The 19,885-nt window shown below is 34.6% G+C and overlaps 1 protein-coding gene across 1 annotated transcript in view; it reads left to right on the top strand.

The window, feature by feature from the left end:
- LOC117173133 (nephrin-like) overlaps positions 1-19,885 on the top strand; it is a 1,314,621-nt gene that overhangs the window by 594,155 nt on the left and 700,581 nt on the right. The window contains exon 3 of the mRNA XM_033361530.1: positions 16,944-17,149. Within this exon, the coding sequence (XP_033217421.1) occupies positions 16,944-17,149 (206 nt within the window). The remainder of the gene's footprint in view (positions 1-16,943; positions 17,150-19,885) is intronic.

Raw genomic sequence — 19,885 nt, 5'->3', positions numbered from 1 at the left:
TGCCAGGTGGTTTATTTCGTGTGCTACTTTTGCAGTTACCGCAACGTTTAGGGGTTTATCACGAAGCATGAAACCTATTGACACTCAGGTCCTAATTTGTCACTGCATTCGTCAAACCCCTCAACGCTAGCGTTTGTAGTTGTCGCAACATGTATTGCATCGTTCCAAGTTCCACTCGTGGTCACCACACCACGTCAGCTTTCAAGAACCTTGGTTTGAGGACAACGGAGTAGAGCCATGCAAGCATTTTAGGGCCTAAGCCCCACGTCAACCCAAAGATTCTCCTGCACACCCATAAAGTCATAACAAAATTTCTGTATTGGGCCTGCAGGTGCTTCGCGCAGTTTAGTTTGATATGTAGGATTACTCCTATATATTTAACTGAATCGGAAAACGTCAGGCTCTCACCGAATAATACAGCAGCGTCAAAATTTTCTACTTTGTAGTTTCTCTTAAGAATGACCAGGCAGACAGGCCTTTTCCGGAATTACTGAGAGCCCTGAGCTATCACACCAGAGCTCTACGATGTGCAGCACCGACCTTGTAAGATCCATTAACGTTTCCAGATAAAACCCTACAACTAGGAGTATGAGGTCCTCCGCATAGCCCATCCAATCTTTCTGTTTTTACTTTCTCATATTCTTATTGCAGTCATACTCGGCCGTCTTGTAATGTACGAGTCTAAAGGAAATTTAGTTTCATTTGCTCCGTTGCACAACACCCTTGTCTTACGGATTTTCTCAGGTAAGTATTCCACCATTCGCGTCCTCTCCCAGCCTAAATTTGCTAATAGAGCAATTGTTTTTCTATGATGTAGTCAGAGCACTTTATATGACTCCCCAAGTGTATGTCTAGGGTATCTGCTTTTTGAAACCGCCGGTTGTCCTATGGTTAGCGGAAACAAGATATATTTGTAATCCGAGAAAGACTCCTCATCAGAAACTTTTTAGCCCACTGCTTTGCTGCTTAGCTTATCCGAGCATAGAGTCAAGTCGAGAAACCCTGTTTTTAATCTGGAATGCTTGAGTATCACCTCGATTCAGAATCTCCAGATGTGTGCCTACTAGGTATGCAATGAAATCTCTTCCACTGCCATTGATGGTTGTGTTCCCCAACACCGTATGGGGGGAGTTTGCATCACAGACACATGGCAGAGGAATCCTGTTGTCCTTGCAGTGCCGAATAAGAGTCTCCAGCTCTCTGTGTGGTAGGATCCCTCAGAGTCGCCTAGTAAATAAGCCGAGACAATAACTACCTCTAGTTTTTCTCGGCCTCTGCTACTGAGTCTCGCCTTAATAACGGTGAGACCCCTCGAGTAAAGCTTAGTTGACAAGATCGCATCCACAACCTTGACGACTATGAATGCTCTTCGTGATTTTTCTAGGGGCCCTTCATATATTGTGCCGCACCCTGACAAACCACTATTGCTTTCCTTGTATAACAAGGGTTCTTGGATTAGGGCGAGCCCTGTCTGCACCACTGGCATGCGTCTGGGTAAAACCGCCAAAACGCCTTTTCTACAGTGAAAATTAATCTGCATCATGGAGATTCCCATCTCAGCGATTGAAGGGCTAATTCGGGGCACCTCGGGACTCTTCTGGTCGCCACTATTAATGCCAATTAATCTACTCGAAAGGTAACTATTTGCTCTCAGATAAGTCGTAGTATACAGCCGCAAGGGATCTGATTGAGTATTTGGGAAGCTCAAGAACTAGAACCCAGCCTTTTCCCTTCGGTCTCGATCCCTACCTGACGGCATAAGCCCTCCACTAATGAGTTTCAAGATTTGGGTACTGGAAGTCCCTCTGCGGTTCCTTGGCAGATATTCCGTCTCCTTGACCTCCAGTTTAGGCCTTCTTGCAGTCTAACCGGCAAAGCCCTCTCCACTACCCTCTCCACTATCTCATAAAGATGCCGTAGAATTTGGGGAATTTTTCCTTTTGCCTATGGTATGGGCCTAAGAAGTTACTCTAGGTTTATCATCCAAAACCATTTTCCTTTCATGGTTTCACGTGAAGCTAGGACATAAGAAACACCCTCCGCAAAGCCCTGCTTGAGGGGACGGGTCTACATAGTATGAAATTCGACCTGGCGTTCCAAAGTTTTCGTCAAGATACTTTCTTTGTAACCCCTGCCTGTCTGCCTCTACTAAAGGGAGCAGTCTGGTCTGTTCAAGGATTTGTTAACCCTGGTGCTATTCATTAGCGATGACCCTATTTCTTATAAAAACTTACGCGATTAGATACTTTTTGGAAAGAGATTCACAAGATTCCACACTGAAATTGAAGGAAGAAACTTCAGAAACCACTTTCTTCGAAAATATTTGCGCTAACCTCATTAAAGTTGGCCTTCTTTAGTGATTTCCCTGTTTCTGTTGAATATCCACCCAAGTAGAGACTTTTTGGAAAGAGGTTTACAAGATCCCACACTAAAATTGTAGGAAAAAACTTCAAAAACTACGTGCTTCGAAAATATTTGCGCTAACGTCATAAGGTCTAACTAAAAGTGCTTATCAACCTCTGACAAAGATGTGAAATAGCACTTATGGGCTCGGAGAACTTCACTGCAAGACGCAATCTCCTGGTACTGTACAATAACTTGTCTGAGCACGTTGTATCAAATTCTTCATAGCTATTCTAAACCAAAGGATTGATGGAAGAATTGGGCTTGTCTGAAATACGAACAACGTGACTTAAAAAAGGGCTATTGGAAATTGCAAACTGCATCGAGCCAAAGGACCCTTATGAAAGTTACATTTTTCAACAGAAACTTCCAAGGTTCTAAGTTCTGTACGTTTTATATAATACTCATAAGTGTGTTAGAATATTTTCGGAGTCTAGCGCCAACAGAAATTTTGTGCACTACTCGATTTAAAAACATTCACCTCAGTGTCACATGTTGTTAATTGTCATTATTGTCAGAATTGTTCAAACATTATACTCTGGTTCAACATTTTAAACTTGAAAATGATAGAATCGTCTTGTTTATCTGTATGGTGTATTTTTTCCAAATATTTTGATGCCAGAATTATTATTCTAATGTCCGAAATATCGCAATACCAGGTCAATCGGACAATATTTTTAAAATATTTTTTTACATAATACATCATGCTGTAAATAATAAAATATTCTCAAAACTGTTTTAAATAAATCTAAAATTAGTTCTTTCCCTTAAGTTTGTATGCATTTTAGTATATGCGTTTTAAAATTCAATTTCGAGCGCCCAGTGTAACATGATCATTATTGGTTCTTATACCGTTTTGAATTTCCGGATCACCTCGACTTATGCAAAATTTGGAAAATGGCTCTTATACACTTATTAATTTCCACACTTTAGCTAATAACGATGGATTCAATGTTTACGTCATTAGGGCGCGCGACTTTTGATTCACGCGCTTCGCGCTCGATTATGTATTTATCTCGCGCTACGCACTCGGTCTTTATATTTTCGCACATTCTTACGCAAACCTTTTAAAATTAAGACTCAAAATATCCACAACTGCAATTTGGTTAATGTGAATTCTCTTTTCTTAAAAGAGCGTAGCTCGAGAGTTTGAGATCACCTACGGCATGTGACGGATGGCAATCGCACTGCGAGCTCGGTTTTTACATTTCTCCCGCATTCGTGGACACACCTTTAAAAATCAAAGGTCACCGGACCGACAACTGTAATTTTGTGATTTTGAACTCCTTTTGTTAAAGCTCTTTCGGAGGTCCGCCCACTTAGCGACACCACAAAGGCGAATCATAAAATGAAATACGCCATATTTTTGGCTTTTTTGCTAATTTTACAAAAAAAAGTTTTTGTTGCCCTTCAAACTTCCGAGAAAAGGCTGGATACGCTAGCAGGACGTCCACTCAGCGCCGCCACCTACGAAAACTCACTAAAAATTATTATATTGCGATAAACGATATGTGGAGTTTTTTTGCTTTTTTTTGCTCCATGATAACATATATTACGTTTTCAAAAAACTACCCCTAAGTATTATACAACTCCCCCCCCCCACGATAAAAAACGTTTTCAAAATGACAAAACTACCTTCAACAATGCAAATATGATTTCGGGCTTCAAATTAATAACATGACACTTGACAATTTTCCCACTTCATAATGTCACCCAATAACTACCCTCTCACGAGAAGGTATGCAGCGGAACATATATTTATGAAAAAAGGATAAAAAATAATAAAACTTAGAAGAATCTGTTAGGTGATACTTTTTTTGCTCTTTTTTCTGTTCGATAATATATAATACGTTACCCAAAAGCTACCCCTAAGTCATACATACCCCCCCCCCGGCATCAATAACATTTTAAATATTGTAAAACCACCCTAAACAATGTAAAAATGATTTAGAACTCCAAATTAATTACATGCCACTTGAAAATTTCCCTCTCAATGTAATTTCCTCAAAACTACACTTCAAAGTTAACGTATGCAGCAGAACATATATATGTATAAAAAAGCATTAAAAATAATCAAACTTAAAAGAAACAGTTAGTTGATATTTTCTTGCTCTTTTTTTGCTCTTTGATAATGTATAATACGTTTCCGAAAAACAACCTCTAAATCGTACATACCCTCCACTCGTCATTAAAAACGTTTTAAAAGCTGGAAAACCTCCTTGAACAATGTAAAAATTATCTAGAACTTCAAATTAATTAAATAGCACTTGAAAACTTCCCCCCTTTATAATTTCCCCTCATAACTACCCTCCCACGTGAAGGTATGCAGCGGAACATATATGTATGAAAAAAAGGATAAAAAATAATAAAACTTAGAAGAAACTGTTACGTAATATTTTTTGCTTTTTTTTCGCTTTTCGATGATATATAATACGTTACCCAAAAACTACGCCTAAGTCATACATACCCTCTCCTCGTGATCAAAAACGTTTTAAGAGTTGGAAAACCACCTTTTAAAATGTAGACATGCTTAAAAGTTCAAAATTAATTACATTACATTTCAAAATTTCCCCCTCATTATCATTTCCTCAAAAAACTACCCTTTCACTTGAATAGTACAGCAGAAGATATATATATATATATATGTAAGAAAAAGTATAAGAGAAAATACGAGGGGTGGGTGTGTACGTCTTAGAGGTAGTTTTTGGGGAACGTATTATATATAATCAGAGAGCAAAAAAGAGCAAAAAAATCTTAACTAACATTGTTTTCTAAGTTGTATTCTTTTTTATTCTTTTTTAATGCTAATATGTGTTCTGCTGCATACGTTCACGTGGAAGAGTAGTTTTGTTTGATATTATAATGAGAGCGATATTTTCAAGTGTCACGTAATTAATTTGAAATTCTAAATCATTTTCACATTGTTCAAGGTGGTTTTTCAACTTTTTAAACGTTTTTGATGACGAGGGGAGGGTATGTGTGAATTAGGGGTAGTTTTTGGGTAACGTATTATATATGATCAAAGACCAAAAAAATCGACTAACAGTGTTTTCTAAGCTCTATTATTTTTATCTTTTCTCATACATATATGTTCCGCTGTATACCTTCACATGGAAGGGTAGTTTTTTAGAAAAATTATAAAGTGTGGGCCATTTTTAAGTGTCATGTAATCAATTTGGAATTGTAAATAATTTTTTCATTATTCAAGGTAGTTTTTTCCAACTTTAATACGTTTGTGATAGCGAAGGGATGTTATGTATGATTTAGGGGTAGTTTTTCGGGTAACTAAAATATATTATTAAAGAAAGAAAAAGAGGAAGAAAATCTAAAATAACAGTGTTTTCTGAGTTGTATTATTTGTTATGCTTTTTCTTAGATATATATGTTCTGCTGCATAAATTCACACAGAAGGATAGTTTTTGGAGGAAACGATAATCAGGGGGAAATTTTGAAGCGTAATGTAATTAATTTTGAGCTTCAAAGCATGTCTAGATTTTAAAAGGTGGTTTCCAACTCTTAAAACGTTTTTAATCACAATGAGAGGGTATGTATGATTTGGGGGTAGTTTTTTGGTGACGTACTGTATATTATCGAAAGAAAAGAAAGGAAACAAATATGAAATAAAAGGTTTTTTCAAGTTCTATTATTTTTATCCTTTTTTCATACATATATATCTTCCGCTGCATACGTTCACGTGAAAGATTAGTTTTTCAGGAAAATTATGAAGAGGCGGAAATTTTCAAGTATCATTAATTTGGAATTCTAAATCATTTTCGCAATTTTGAAGGTAGTTTTCTATTTTTTAAAACATTTCTGATCACGAGGGGTAGGTATGTATGACTTAAGGGTAGTTTTTCGGAAACGTATGATATATTATCAAAGAGCAAAAAAAGAGCAAAAAATATCAACTAACATTTTCTTCTAAGTTTGATTATTTTTCATGCTTTTCTCATACATATAAATGTTCTTCTGTATACGTTAGCGTGGAAGGGTAGTAGTAGTCGGTGTAACTGGAAGGGTAGTTTTGGGGAAATTATAAAGAGAGGGAAATTTTCAAGTGTCATGTAATTAATTTGGAGTTCTAAATTATTTTACATTGATCAAGATGGTTTCACAACATTAAAAACGTTTTTGATAACGAGGGGAGGGTGTGTATGACAAAGGGGTAGTTTTTGGGTAACGTATTATATATCTTTAAAGAGCAAAAAGAGAGCAAAAAAATATCAACTGCAGTTTCTTCTAAGTTTGATTATTTTCAATGCTTTTTTCATACATATATGTTCTGCTGCATACGTTAACGTGGATGGGTATTTTTAGGTATATTATAATGAGAGGAAAATTTTCAAGTGTCATGTAATTAATTTCGATTTTTAAATAATTTGTTCATTCTTCCAGGTTGTTTTTCAATTTTTAAATCGTTTTTGATCACGGGGGGGGGGTAGTTGTCGAAGATTTAGAGGTTGATTTTTGAGAGCAAAAAAAATTTTTTAGCTTAAAATTAGCAAAAAAAGCAAAACAAAATATGGCGTATTCCATTTTATAATTTGCCTTTGTGGTGGCGCTAAATGGATGCACCTCTCTTTCGGCTTTAACAAACACTTTCTCAACACGTATCTCGTGGTTCACACTCGAGTTTGTCCAAAATGTCAACTTTTCTACATTATATACCACACTTTTATATCAAATATAATACATTTTTTATGTAACTCTGCCTGGGATTGCTTATTCAAAAATTGCAAAATAAAGAGCAAATCGTATTTATCATAATTATTTTTATACTTGTTTCTTATTTTGCTTTAAATTGTATTCTAAGCTGCGCTGAAACATGTATCATTTCAATAAATTGATATAATTACGATTCATGTTATCCATAAAAATTAAACCATACTTATTCATATTTTCTTGTTTTTATAATTGTTTTTTATTTTTAATCTTGTTTTTTACATTAAAATAAAAACTACTGCGCATCTGTATAGGGTCTAATACAGGAACATATATAGGGTCCTCTACAGGATTCCATGTCCGCTTTCGTAGTTTTTGTCCTCTTTCCAAAAATCTAATTTTTTAATTTTAAATCTTATTTTTTACAATTTAAAGAAAATCTACTCTTTCTATCTAAATATGATTGATGATAAATTTATAGATCTTTTCAGACGAACATTTTTTTCATTATTTTTGGAACGATCAAATTTGAAGTTTTCAACTTTTCGACCAAATAAAAAAAGTTGTTATCATAATCTTTTAGGGCCTTTTAAAAGACACGTTTTTCTTCTCTTGACTTCTTTTCGTAGCATGCGTTGTTTTGCTTGAAATATTCATTTTAATTTGTTTTTATGGATTTTGAAAATGCTCAAACTCTAATAATTTTTTTTTGATAGAAAAAGCAATCAGGATAAATTGTTTGAGCTTCTGAGTACTATGATTAACCGTTCATAGAAATTTGATATCTTGAAAAATGTGGTTTCAAAAATTTTGAAAACGTGCTCACTTTTTGAATTTTGATCCAAAATAGCTGACTTACGAACTTTTTATTTATTTTTAGAACTTAAAAAACGTGGAGATTTGATGAAAACCGACAAAGTGAAATTTTACATAAAACCTCTACTGGGATGAGAATGTAACAAGTGTTCTACACGAGACAAGTGACTAGGCTACGCTTATGGATTTTGAGCCGCTGAATCTGAATCTGACTTCAGAATTTCTCCTATACGTCTTAGTTTCCCCTAAGTTGCAAAAAGTAGGGAAAATCCGAGGGATTTTATAATCGCACAGGCTAAACAAAAAATGTGTCTGCACGATACATGTCACTAGGCTTCACTTATGAATTTTGGGCCGCTAAATCTCGATCTGGTCTCAGCATTTCTCCTACACATCTCAGTTTTCCCCAAGATGCAGTTAATAGAGAAAAACCTACGTGTATTCTGGACATTATATTGACAATATAAGTGTATGGAAGAATAAACGTACGGGTGTCATAGTCTTATGTTTTGGGACTCGAAAATACCAAATCCATACACAAAAATTCCCAATCGTGCTTCCCGTTTCCCCTAGATAGGGTAAATTTAAGGAAATTAGAGGTCTTGCTCGTATTATACTGACTTATATTGCAAAAAATAACAAACATGCTATTTACTCTGTAGTTCTGTCTTCTCAATCTAAATTTGACAACTAAATTTTTCGGGCTTTCACTACCTTCTCCCCAAATTCAAAAAGTAGGGAAAAGCCTAGGGATTTTCTGGTACACAGGCCATAATAAAATTTGTCTGCACGAAACAAGTGACACATAGAGACTTAATTTGTACACAGAAATTCTCTACTGTGCCTGTATGCTTTGCAGATTTGCGTTTTAGTTCTAAATTTGTACCCCAAATTTTTCGGGCTTGTTTCATTTTTTTCTATAGATGCAAAATGTAGGGAAAAGCCTTGGGAATTTCTGGTCACAAAGGCTCACAAAAAAAGTTGTCTGCACGGGACAAGTAACTGATTTCGCACGGAAGAATGTAAACGATATAAGGCTTTTGTTATTTTTTTTTGTGTAAATCTATGTAATCTTAGAAAGACATTTAATTTCCCTAGAAGATCCCAGGTTAAGCGAAATAGAAGGCACACTAAAGAATTTCTGTGTTCAAATTAAGTATATTAAGTATTATAAGTAAGTATATTAAGTATACTGGTATTATCAAAATAACGTACAATTTGATGCAAAATCCTGTTAAACAAAACAACCACGTTGTGATCCAAATTTGGTCGTTGGATTCCTGTTTTGTTTAACAGGATTTTGCATCAATTTGATTATTGGACGTTAAATGGCATTTTTAATTTGGATTTTGGTCTAATTTAAATTTCGTAAATTTTAATAACGTACAAATTATACCTAGGTTTTTCCTTATTTTCTGCATCCAGGGGAAAACGGGGCCCGTTCATTTTTCGGAACGGATAAAATTTAAGAAAGGTAAAATTTCAGAATGGGTTATAATACATAATGGTAAAACTTAGGAATACCAAAAATTCGGAAAAAGGAATAAATCAGAAATCCAAAACTCTGAATAGTATTTATTCGGAAACCAAAGAAGCGGAATGGCTAAACATTCGGAAACGTTAAAATTAGGAGGGTGCACAATTAGGAATAAGTAAAAATACGGAGAGGGAAAATTCGGAAAGTAGAAAGATTCGGAATAGTAAATAAATGTTGCTATTAGCAGGTTAATAGTTTTTTTTATTTATGGTAGAATACAAATATTTATCACAGTAAATTTAAATAGCATATCATAATAAATTTAGGATATCCGTCATTTTAAATTTTTCACGAAAAAATAATTATTTTCTATCATTATATCATTTAAAATCAATTTTCAACGTACAAAATAAATTTATTATATGATATTTAAATTCACTGTGATAAGCATTTGTTTGCTACCATAAATAAACAATTATACACCTGCTAATAGGTATATTTAGTAATAATTCCGAATTTTTCTACTTTTCGAATTTTTCCTCTCCGTATATTTACATATTCCTAATTTTTCACCCACCTAATTTTAACGCTTCTGAATTTTCACCCATTCCGCTTCTTTGGTTTCCGAAGAAATACCTTTCAGAGTTTTGGATTTCCTACTTATTGCTCTTTCCTACTTTTTGCTAATCCTAAGTTTTACCATTATGTATTATAACCCATTCTGAAATTTTACCTTTCTTAATTTTTACCTTTCCGAAAAATGAACGGCCTCCGGGAAAACTGAGCCGTTTAGGAGAAATTCGGATGCCAGATTTGAATTTAGCGGCTCAAAATCCATGCGGGTAGACTAGTCACTTGTCGTGTGCAGACAAATTTTTCGTATGGCCTATGTGCTCAGAAAATCCCTAGTATTTTCCTTACTCTTTGCATGTAGGGGAAAACTGAGACATGTAGGGGAAATTCTGAGGCCTTTGATGGATTCAGCGGCTTGAAATCCATAATGGTAGCCTAGTCACTTACCTCTTGCAGAAAATTTTTTTGCGTATGGCCTGTTTAATTTGTTACATCTAAGGAATAGCAGGGGATGAGAATTGGAACATAATGCTTTTCTTCTTTTCTCATGATATTATTCCTTTCTTTTCTGTACACTTGACGGTTCTGCAAGGATTTAAACATTTGAAAATGTCAATATATCTTAAAAATATCTCCCTCCTTCCTCTCTCTTGATGTATTTTTAAATGTATTGCTTATTCTTTAAGATTATAGGAAATGCGATACCTCTGACACAACCTGCGTGGGAAAGTTTCAATGGGTGGAACATGGTTCAACAATGGCATAAGCATGGGGGCAGCGTGGGTTAACCATGGGTTGAGCGTGGGTTAACGATCGTCCCATGGTTATGAAAAATGGTTCAAGCATGGGTAATGGCCCCTCTGCCATGCTTCGCCCACGGTCGAACGTGATTTGGTTAAAATTCAACTTTGGCACAATTTTCGCAGATGAACACAATCTGCTAAATTTCCCTTACATTTTGGAGAGTGTTGGTGGATAAATATTTTCTTTTATGAGACTTTGCACAATTTTTTAAGAACCCGCGTGAAAGAAGTTTGTATGGCTCAAGCATGACAAGACACTTGGGAATATCTGGCTAAAGCATGGGTCACGGCTGAATACTAGCATGTCGCAGACCTTGCTCTTGTTCATCTCCCATGCTTAGGACACGCTAAATATAAATTAATATTCTTAAGCAAAAGCAAGTCTCATGCTTTCAAAATTGAAATTGTTCTAATAACCAAAATAACTCAAAATTGTGAATCAAATATCCGTGTCCAGCGGATCAAACACCAGGTAGTTTAATACGTATTCTGAAAGAACTTTTTATAAATTTAAATTTTGTGAATAACGACAACAATTCCAAATGATGATTCAAAGACCCGGGTGCACTGGTTCGCGCACCAGGTAGCTAAGCACGTATTCCACAAGACATTTTTTAAAATTTAAATTGTTCCAACAGCCAGAATAACTAAAAATTGTGAGTCGAAGATCCGGGTGCATCGGATCAAACAGCAGGTAGTTTAGTATGTATTCTAAGAGAAAATTAAAAAAATTAAAATTTGGGTATAACGAAAACAATTCCAAATGGTGAGTTGGTGACGCTGGTGCACCGAGTCGCGTACCAGGTAGTTTGGCACATATTCTACGAGAACCTGTTAGAAATTTAAATTTTGTTAATAAAAAATATAATTTTATATTGTGAGTCCTTGACCCGGGTAAAACGGATCCAGCAACAGGTAGTTTGATACGCATTTTACGAGAACTTTAAAAAATTTAAATTTTGTAAATAATTCGACGATCCGGGTGCATTAAGTTGCGCACCAGGTAGTCTAGAACGTATTACACGAGAATTTTTAAAAATCAATTGTGCCAACTGCCAAAATAACCACCAATGTTAAGTCGTTGATATGGGTGCACCGAATCCAGTACCAGATACTTTACTACGTATTGTACGAGGCCCATGGTTGATGTCATTTAGCATTTCATCACAATAAGCATTTAGTATACACATTTTATTATTCTTCTGTAAAGAAATTGTATTCTGCGAAAACAGATATTGAATGGGTGATTTCCCGTCCTATGATAAGTTATTGTCTTCCATACTCCTGGGCGAAAGATTTGAATTCCAGGAGATATATAATTACATATTACATACATGTAATATTTAATGCGATTTACGATTTACTCGAAAACACGAGTACTACGATTGTTAATACGGAAAAACATTTCTACCTTCGAAATCACTCGTTCTTATTTCTAATATTGATTAGCTTCTCATATAAGGTTTATCCATTAACAAAATACTTCTGTACATATCTTATATCTACTTTTAATATCAATATTGAGAATCTGATAATCTAATACTTTGATAGTCTAATTCGTAAGTCATCACCGGGAGCATACCAAGCTGACAGACTTCTCCAGTTATGCTGCATATTCACTATTCGTATGAAAGAATTAGATTAGAATTCCCCAATCACATTTATACTTATAAATAACTAGAAGAATATTAATTTTTCCATTTATCAGAGTCTTGTATTATTTTTTCGGTTGACGGAATTTTAATAAAGCGAGTGTTTGACGATAAGTTGATTTATTGTTCTGTACATTCATAATATATTTTGCAAATTTCATACTCTTAGACTGCCTTTTGAAGCATTATGCGAAAATTTTATATTTAATTTATTTGAGATTTTGAGCGCTTCAGGCACCTAATATATTTGCAGATTATAATTTTTTATTACACAAGGAACCTCATTGTACAAAAAACATGAAATTTGACTTATTATCGCCCGGAAACTTGAAAAACTAGAAAAAATTGGTGTTAGCACAACTCAAATATACACGATGAGTTATCGCAAATCCTTCGTTAACTATTTTCATTGCGTAGGATAGTATTTACCTATAACCTTTATACTAAGGTAAGCACGATTACATGAAATTGGCGCACATTTACCTTGTCAAAAATAATCGTTCCTATATACATCCACTTTACTTATGTATAAAAAAGTTCACTCATTAAATAATAAGTGGTTTTCAATTAAATATAATGTAATTTCTCCCAAGAATTACAGGATTTTTTTCTGCATGTCTATTTGTGTTAGTTAATGCAACTAAACGTATTAACAGAGTGTAAAACGGTAAATTTAGGACGGGTATTCCTGAAGCAGTGACATGCTCGCATCATTATCCATGCACGTCTCGTCGTACGTGATAGTCGTATCGTTAGACACGTAGATGGGATTGAGGGAAATAGACAGGGACGATGCGATGCAACGCGACGTACTGCTGTGCAGTGTGTACACGTTTTACTCGCAGTCTGTGACATTGTGTTCGTATATTTCAAGCGGACGGAGAGAGTGGAGGTTGAGTGGGCAGAGGATACGGAAAGGCTAGCTTGTAGTGTAGGTAAGGGCTCTTCAGTAATTACTAGTGCAAGCTGACCGACCAACTAGCGTTGTCCCCTTTCACCATCCACCCACAATATAATGGTTCGCTCTATAGTTTACTCACTATTCTCATAAACTAATAATATCGGTTGTCCGGCTGGCAGAAAGGTCCTTTCGTGTATCTGCCATAAAATTTATCGACATCCTTACTTGTAAATCGGTTAGTATACGCATAATATACGCTAAGTTGTTTAATAAGGTCTCAGCGAAACAGGGCGAAACGGGATCTTTGTTCATTGTACATTGCTCAAATGGCTACTTTTTAGAAAAATTTTCGAGATACCTGAAAATAAAACGTGAATTAAAATATAAGACTCAAAATCACATTCTGTAGTCAAAAAACCTTTTCAACGGGTATTACGAAATTGATTAATGGTCGCCTGAAAAATATACCTAAATTACTTCAATCTAATCAAAAAACAAGCTTTGTGATCATTTTGAAGAAATTTATTTAAATTTTTTAATTACACACACTGCAGTATTGTTGGAACTTTTTCAGGAAGTGACATTCAAAAGGATAGCGAGTCGGAATTCGGAAACGGCTAAACAAAAGTCTACCGGGTGATCTGCTTAATAATAAGGAGTTTCGTGGACAAGATACTCAGTGAAATCGTTGAGAGTCTCGATCTTGAACGACTTAGGACTATCAACGAAGAAATTCGATTTTATAATAGTTTCGGAAAAACTGAACTTTTGTACATAGCTTCTATATAAGCTATATACAAAGTTCAGATAGATGGTATGCTTAAAACACAAAGAAATTCCAGTAAAATTCAGCCTCAGGGTTTTTCACAATAATGCAAAATAGTAATAAAAATAAAATTTGTGAAGTTTTCTATTGATTTTTATGATAACCGTTCTCTTTGATGAAAAATAGTTGAATATAATAATGTGCAGTATCTTGTTATGCACTAATAAGGTTGTCTTGAATTTTTGTTATGACTAACCGTTTATCTGAAAAAGGACGAAAAAGAACTACTTCTTATAAATATATTCTTGCCTAGTTTCTTATTCACAATTAATATTTTTCTTGAAGTCAGTGAACCTAAATTGTGCCTATGAGTATTTCTCCAGGTTACCTATCACCTCATTAAAAGAAATTTGCCATTAATTAACTGTATGCTTAGTTCATTTATATTTTTCATCTATTTTCAGCAGTATATTTGGTCAACTTAATTTGGTGTCTGAGGATGGGGACGTCGAGAAACGTTTTCTATATATGTGTAAAATATACCTGCAAAGTTTAAAAAATGCCCCATCTTTTTTTATCATTAAAAAAAGCTTTTAATGAAGCTATGTCGAATTTTTTTAAAAACTCCGATCCCTTAAACCTGTTTATGGCTAATAACGATTCTCCGCTATGGCCTTGATACTTCGCCTGCAGTAAGGAATTTTTCCTTAAGTTTTAATGTGTTAATTTTTTTGTATTTTCACTTTTTTAACGAATAAATTATGTGGTTTTTGTACTGTGATGTTTACTTTCTCATCATATTGAGAAGGTATTAGTTTTATGTGAAAAATGACTATATCGGATTTCCTTATGTCTCCACGCTTAGAGACCCCCTGAATCCGAAAAAAAGGTTTTACGATTTTGTCTATCTGTTGAAGTTTTTAGTCGTAGGTGCTGTCGATGGTGTCCATAGTTTGTAGAAGTCGGAGTGTAATGTAAAATAAAATTTATAGAGGAAAGCTTTGTAATTTTTAACCTGGAAAATATGAAACCCCTAAATTGATAATATAACTTTCTATAAACTGGTCTCAAGATTTACAATAAAACTTCAGTCTTAAGACAAGTCCACCCCGACTTGTCTTCAAAACCCGTCGATAAGCTTCGTCATAAACTGAAGATTTACGTTTTCGACTCCTGAGTCTTTCCCCTGGCCGCCAACGAGACATAGCCGTCTTTGAGACGAACTCAAGACGAGCCAAGTTGAATTTAAGATGAAATATTTTTAAATTATAACTGACCAAATAAAATTATGTGAAAACGACCTTTCCTACCTAAAAGAACCCTAAAGGGCACAATAAGAAAAAATTGATTTTCTTGCTGCACCTTTAAACTGTGAAATGGGTTCCTCTTTACATTATTTATTGAAATTTAGTGAAATTTGACATGAAATTGAATAGACGTTTCGCCAAAACTGTGCAAAAATCTGGATTTATATTAATTACCCGTCCCAGTAAAAATAGCCCAGGTCTTGTAAAAGGTGTATTCAGTTTCCTATTAAACTGTAGTAAATTTCAGTAAATTATTTAAACGAGGAAGTAGGTTTACCAATTGAAAAGTGGAACAATAAAATCCATTTATTAGCATTTTTGACTTAAAGGGCTATTTTTATTAATAATAATAACTCATGTAAATCCTGAATTTTTCACGGGTCTTACGTAAGGTGTATTCAATGTTATACTTGATTTAAGTGAATTTCAGTAACGATTCTAAACAAGAAAATACCTTAAACATATTGAAAGTATGGAACAAACACTTTTTTTAAGCACATTCAATTTTAGTGAATGATAAAAATTCTTATTTTTTCAAAGATCTTACTTTTCAATAGATTTAATGTTTTTTGAATGAGATTATCAAAAAATAATATATTTGTAAACTGTTATGTAGCAAAAGATGTTTATTACAGTCTTGAATCAAAATAATTATAGTTTCAGTCATCATATTTCTTCCTGTAACTTAAAAATATTCGCCTCATTTTAAAACGTGCAGATAACACTTCTATCAAATAGTTTCTGAGATAAATATAAAAAAATATATCAATGCAATTCACGTGTTGATATTTCGATTACCTTAAATTAAAGAATAACATGGAAAAAGAATTTATACTTCATTTTCAAGATACCTCAAAATTAGTTTTATGGAAATTTGCATTTAAATACCTATTAGAAAACCAGCGCATCAAGAAATAGCAGATACCTACCACATGTTATTGTAATTTCTAATGTTGCAATTTTCAACTCAGAAAACACATTTTATGATCATATTTTACTTAAGGATAATTCAGCCAATCATAAATTATATTGCCTGAGACATGATTAAGGCTACACGATTCTCAATGATGCGTTTCTATCCAGTTTGTAATTTAGTTTCTTATTTCTGATTTCTTTCAGTTTCTTAGTTTTCCTACACATTAACCCTTTCTTGGAGCTTACGTCATCATCGCGAAACGTCGCGCGAGGATGAGAATCAACGGAACACCGGAAAGAATTAGCTACCTCGGTACTTCTACTAAAATCTTGACTCTACCATTCAAATTCTCCCGCGATGATGGTCGACTTTATTTGTTTGAGAAAGATTTCTCATAGTTCAAGTGATGGTCAGGCCATATTTGGGTCAAAGTTGGACCTACAGTCAGTCAGCTTCTGATCGCAAATGTTATTAGACAGTTTAGTTTGGACCGACATCTGGGACGACGGTTTTACTCTGGGTGCTAACGCATATGCGCACCTTAGTAGTAAGGTGTCCAATTCTGAGTCCTTACGAAAAACAATTTATTTTTATTTTACAGTAATTAATCAAATGTCTTTAGAAGTTTTTGTTAAAAAGAAGTAATTTTCTATTACTTTTGTTCTAGAATTGATGTCCGCGGAAAGCTTTTGTCCGAAGCAGAACATTTATCGACTGGTTTTGGATCCAGGGCCTATTTTCGTACTACGGTTCAGGAACCAGCAGTTTTATCTTTAGATGATGTCAAGCGACATGATGCAGGTGTCTTCAGATGTAGAGTGGATTTCCACCGCGGACAATCAAGAAGCGTCCGATACAATCTTACTGTAATAGGTGAGCTAAAAATATTCTCTATATTTCTACATAAAATCTACATACAGGAATTTGGGGATGTATAGCAATAATTTTATATATTTTTCATGATAAATATTTTACCTGCCGTAATACAATTAGCACAATTGTCAAAGAAAGTGATGAAAATAGGTTGATCTCAGTAGTAAAAGTTTGATAGTAGCTACTGTGCTTTATTTCTAGATATATGTGTGATTCTTCCCGTACAAAATAAAATTGATAAGAGAAACTTCTTTTTTGCAAAAAATTTTTCTTTTTAATACAAATTATGTTCCTAGGCTCTAAAGGAAAGGCTCCTCTAAGTAGTCACATTTTTTATTTTCGATATTTTTGCACATGTATGGTACTGTGATTATAAGTAAATCAGCATAATAAAGTAAAATACTTACACGCTAAATGAAATACGGGAAAAATGAAACTTTTTTTTGACGAAGTTAATACCTTTGCGAATCGTAATAATTTTCTTTATTCAAAGGAAAAATTCAATTTACGATTATATGATCAAACCGGCCAATCCAGGTGCGGGTTGACTGAAGGTCAACTGTCGGGCCAACCATCTAAATGATAACGGTCAACCGCCTTCGGCTTCTCCACATCCGCCCGACATTTGTCCCATATTTGGGGCTTTATTCCTGAACTGTCCCATATTTGGGGCTTTATTACTGAACTGTCCCAACTTTAAAAGTCATATCTTCCGATTGCCTTTAAATTTTCGGAGTTTGTTTGTCTATATGACAGTAGTATACTCACCACTTTATAGACTTTTACTACCATCCCTCCTCGAACTACAGGGGGTGAAATTTTCATCCCCCGGCTAAAGCAGGTATTTTCAAGTGGTCATAACTTCCTTTCTACAAATAAGAATTAAATTTTCTATGAGTGATTCCTGAAGGGAATTACATGCTCTTTTACTCTCTGAAATCTATTGTTTTTAATTTTCTAATTTTTATAACCATATTGCCATTTAAAGTGTTGATTTAACATTTTCTACTTCGATTGATAATGCATCGAAAATGTTTGCAAATAGTTATAAACAAATGAGGAAACACAAGTATTTTTTAAGAGAGCGCTCACCCCTAGCCCCTCCTTAATGTTTTTTAGTATTTGCTGTATATTTTCATCATTACCATCACATAAAACAGACTTATGAAAGGCTTAAATCAATTACTAATAGTTTAAACTATTAATATAAACAAATTATACAGGATTCGGCTTTTCGTTAGCTGTATTAAACTTGGTCTCCTGTATAGCCGAAAAACAAAATACATCCACGTACATAGATTTTCATTTGTGTCTCACATTCTCCCAAAAAACAAAAGGCAATCACATGGACTGTCATTTGTTTCTTGGCCTCAAGAAAAACGTTGCACTGCATTACTCTACTCTGACTTCAGTCTTCTGAAAGGTAGAAGCAGCCAGCGTGTAGTGTTTAGAATTTTTCTGTTTGTGTTTTCTGTGATTTTTTATGTTTCGCTTCTAACGAAAAATCAGAAAATAATGTTTTCTGATTTGCCAAAAGGCAGTCAAATATGAGTTGTCTGTAGAAAAGAAAGTAGAACTCTTAATTTACAGATATCCAGAGTTATAGAAGAGCCTGGTATTAATGAAGAGGAAGAGATAAAGGAGGACACAGATTTTTGCTTGCCAATGAGAAATGAAAAAGAAGGATGCAATGATGACAATCACTTAGCGGGTCACGAAGTCCTGAATAAAAGAAAAGAAAAATTAGAGCAGAAGGGCACTACATACTCAGAAAAGATTTGTCTGCTCACCCTTGCGTCTAAGTCTTGGAGTCGCAGACAAATCATGCGATAATTCGGTGGATCTGAACGTGAAGCCAGAAAAGCAAAAGAGTTAGTTGCCAAAAGTGGAATTATCTGTCAAAAAACTGCACAATACTCGTGAGCAAGTACGGACGAGACTGATTATGTGCAATCTTTCAGAATTATATGACAGATTTGTAGCCCTACATGAAAATGGGAAGACTGGATTTACAAAATTCGCATAACTAGGAACAAAGCACTGTGTTTCACCTGGAGCAAGTTGCACTCATAGTGTTTGTGTCTTCGTTTATCATGAAAACGTGAATTTAATGTTAAATGCGAATGATATTAAACATTTTACTAAGGGAACTGACAGATAATTGTCAGATTATCATGACTGCCTTAAATAAAGCAGGTGCAGTGAACCCACTGACGCTTGTCATTTTATCAGAACGTAATCCGTTTCCGAAGCCAGTCAAAAAGCCTCAAGTTCAGGGAAGCAAACAATGCACGAAAAAAGGCGAATCAAATAAATTATGATGAATTTAGTGCAACTTCGCTGGAGAATCAGACATACAGCCAAGTCCCCGGTAGGACTTGCCAACCGGTCCGAGCGCACGAGGAAGGGTTTCGCTCAAATATCTTCGCATAATTAAGTAACTATTTTCAGTTCCAAAATGCCAAATAAACTGTTTAAATATCGATTTTTCATAGCATTAAAAACAATAGATTTCACAGAATGAAAATGCATGAAAAACCCTTGAGAAATCACTCATAGAAAATTCAATTCTCAATTGTAGAAAGGAAGTTACGGCCATTTGAAAATACCCGCGTCGCCCAGGGGATGCAAATTTCTATAAATTGGTGGGTATACTACTATCATATAGGCAAACCAATTCAGAAAATTTGAAGTTAATCGGAAGACATGACTTTCAAAATTGAGGCAGTTCAGGAA

This window comes from Belonocnema kinseyi, chromosome 5 (assembly GCF_010883055.1).
Source record: "Belonocnema kinseyi isolate 2016_QV_RU_SX_M_011 chromosome 5, B_treatae_v1, whole genome shotgun sequence".
NCBI classification, from domain to species: Eukaryota; Metazoa; Arthropoda; class Insecta; order Hymenoptera; family Cynipidae; genus Belonocnema; species Belonocnema kinseyi.
This window is presented reverse-complemented; position numbering and strand designations above follow the sequence as displayed.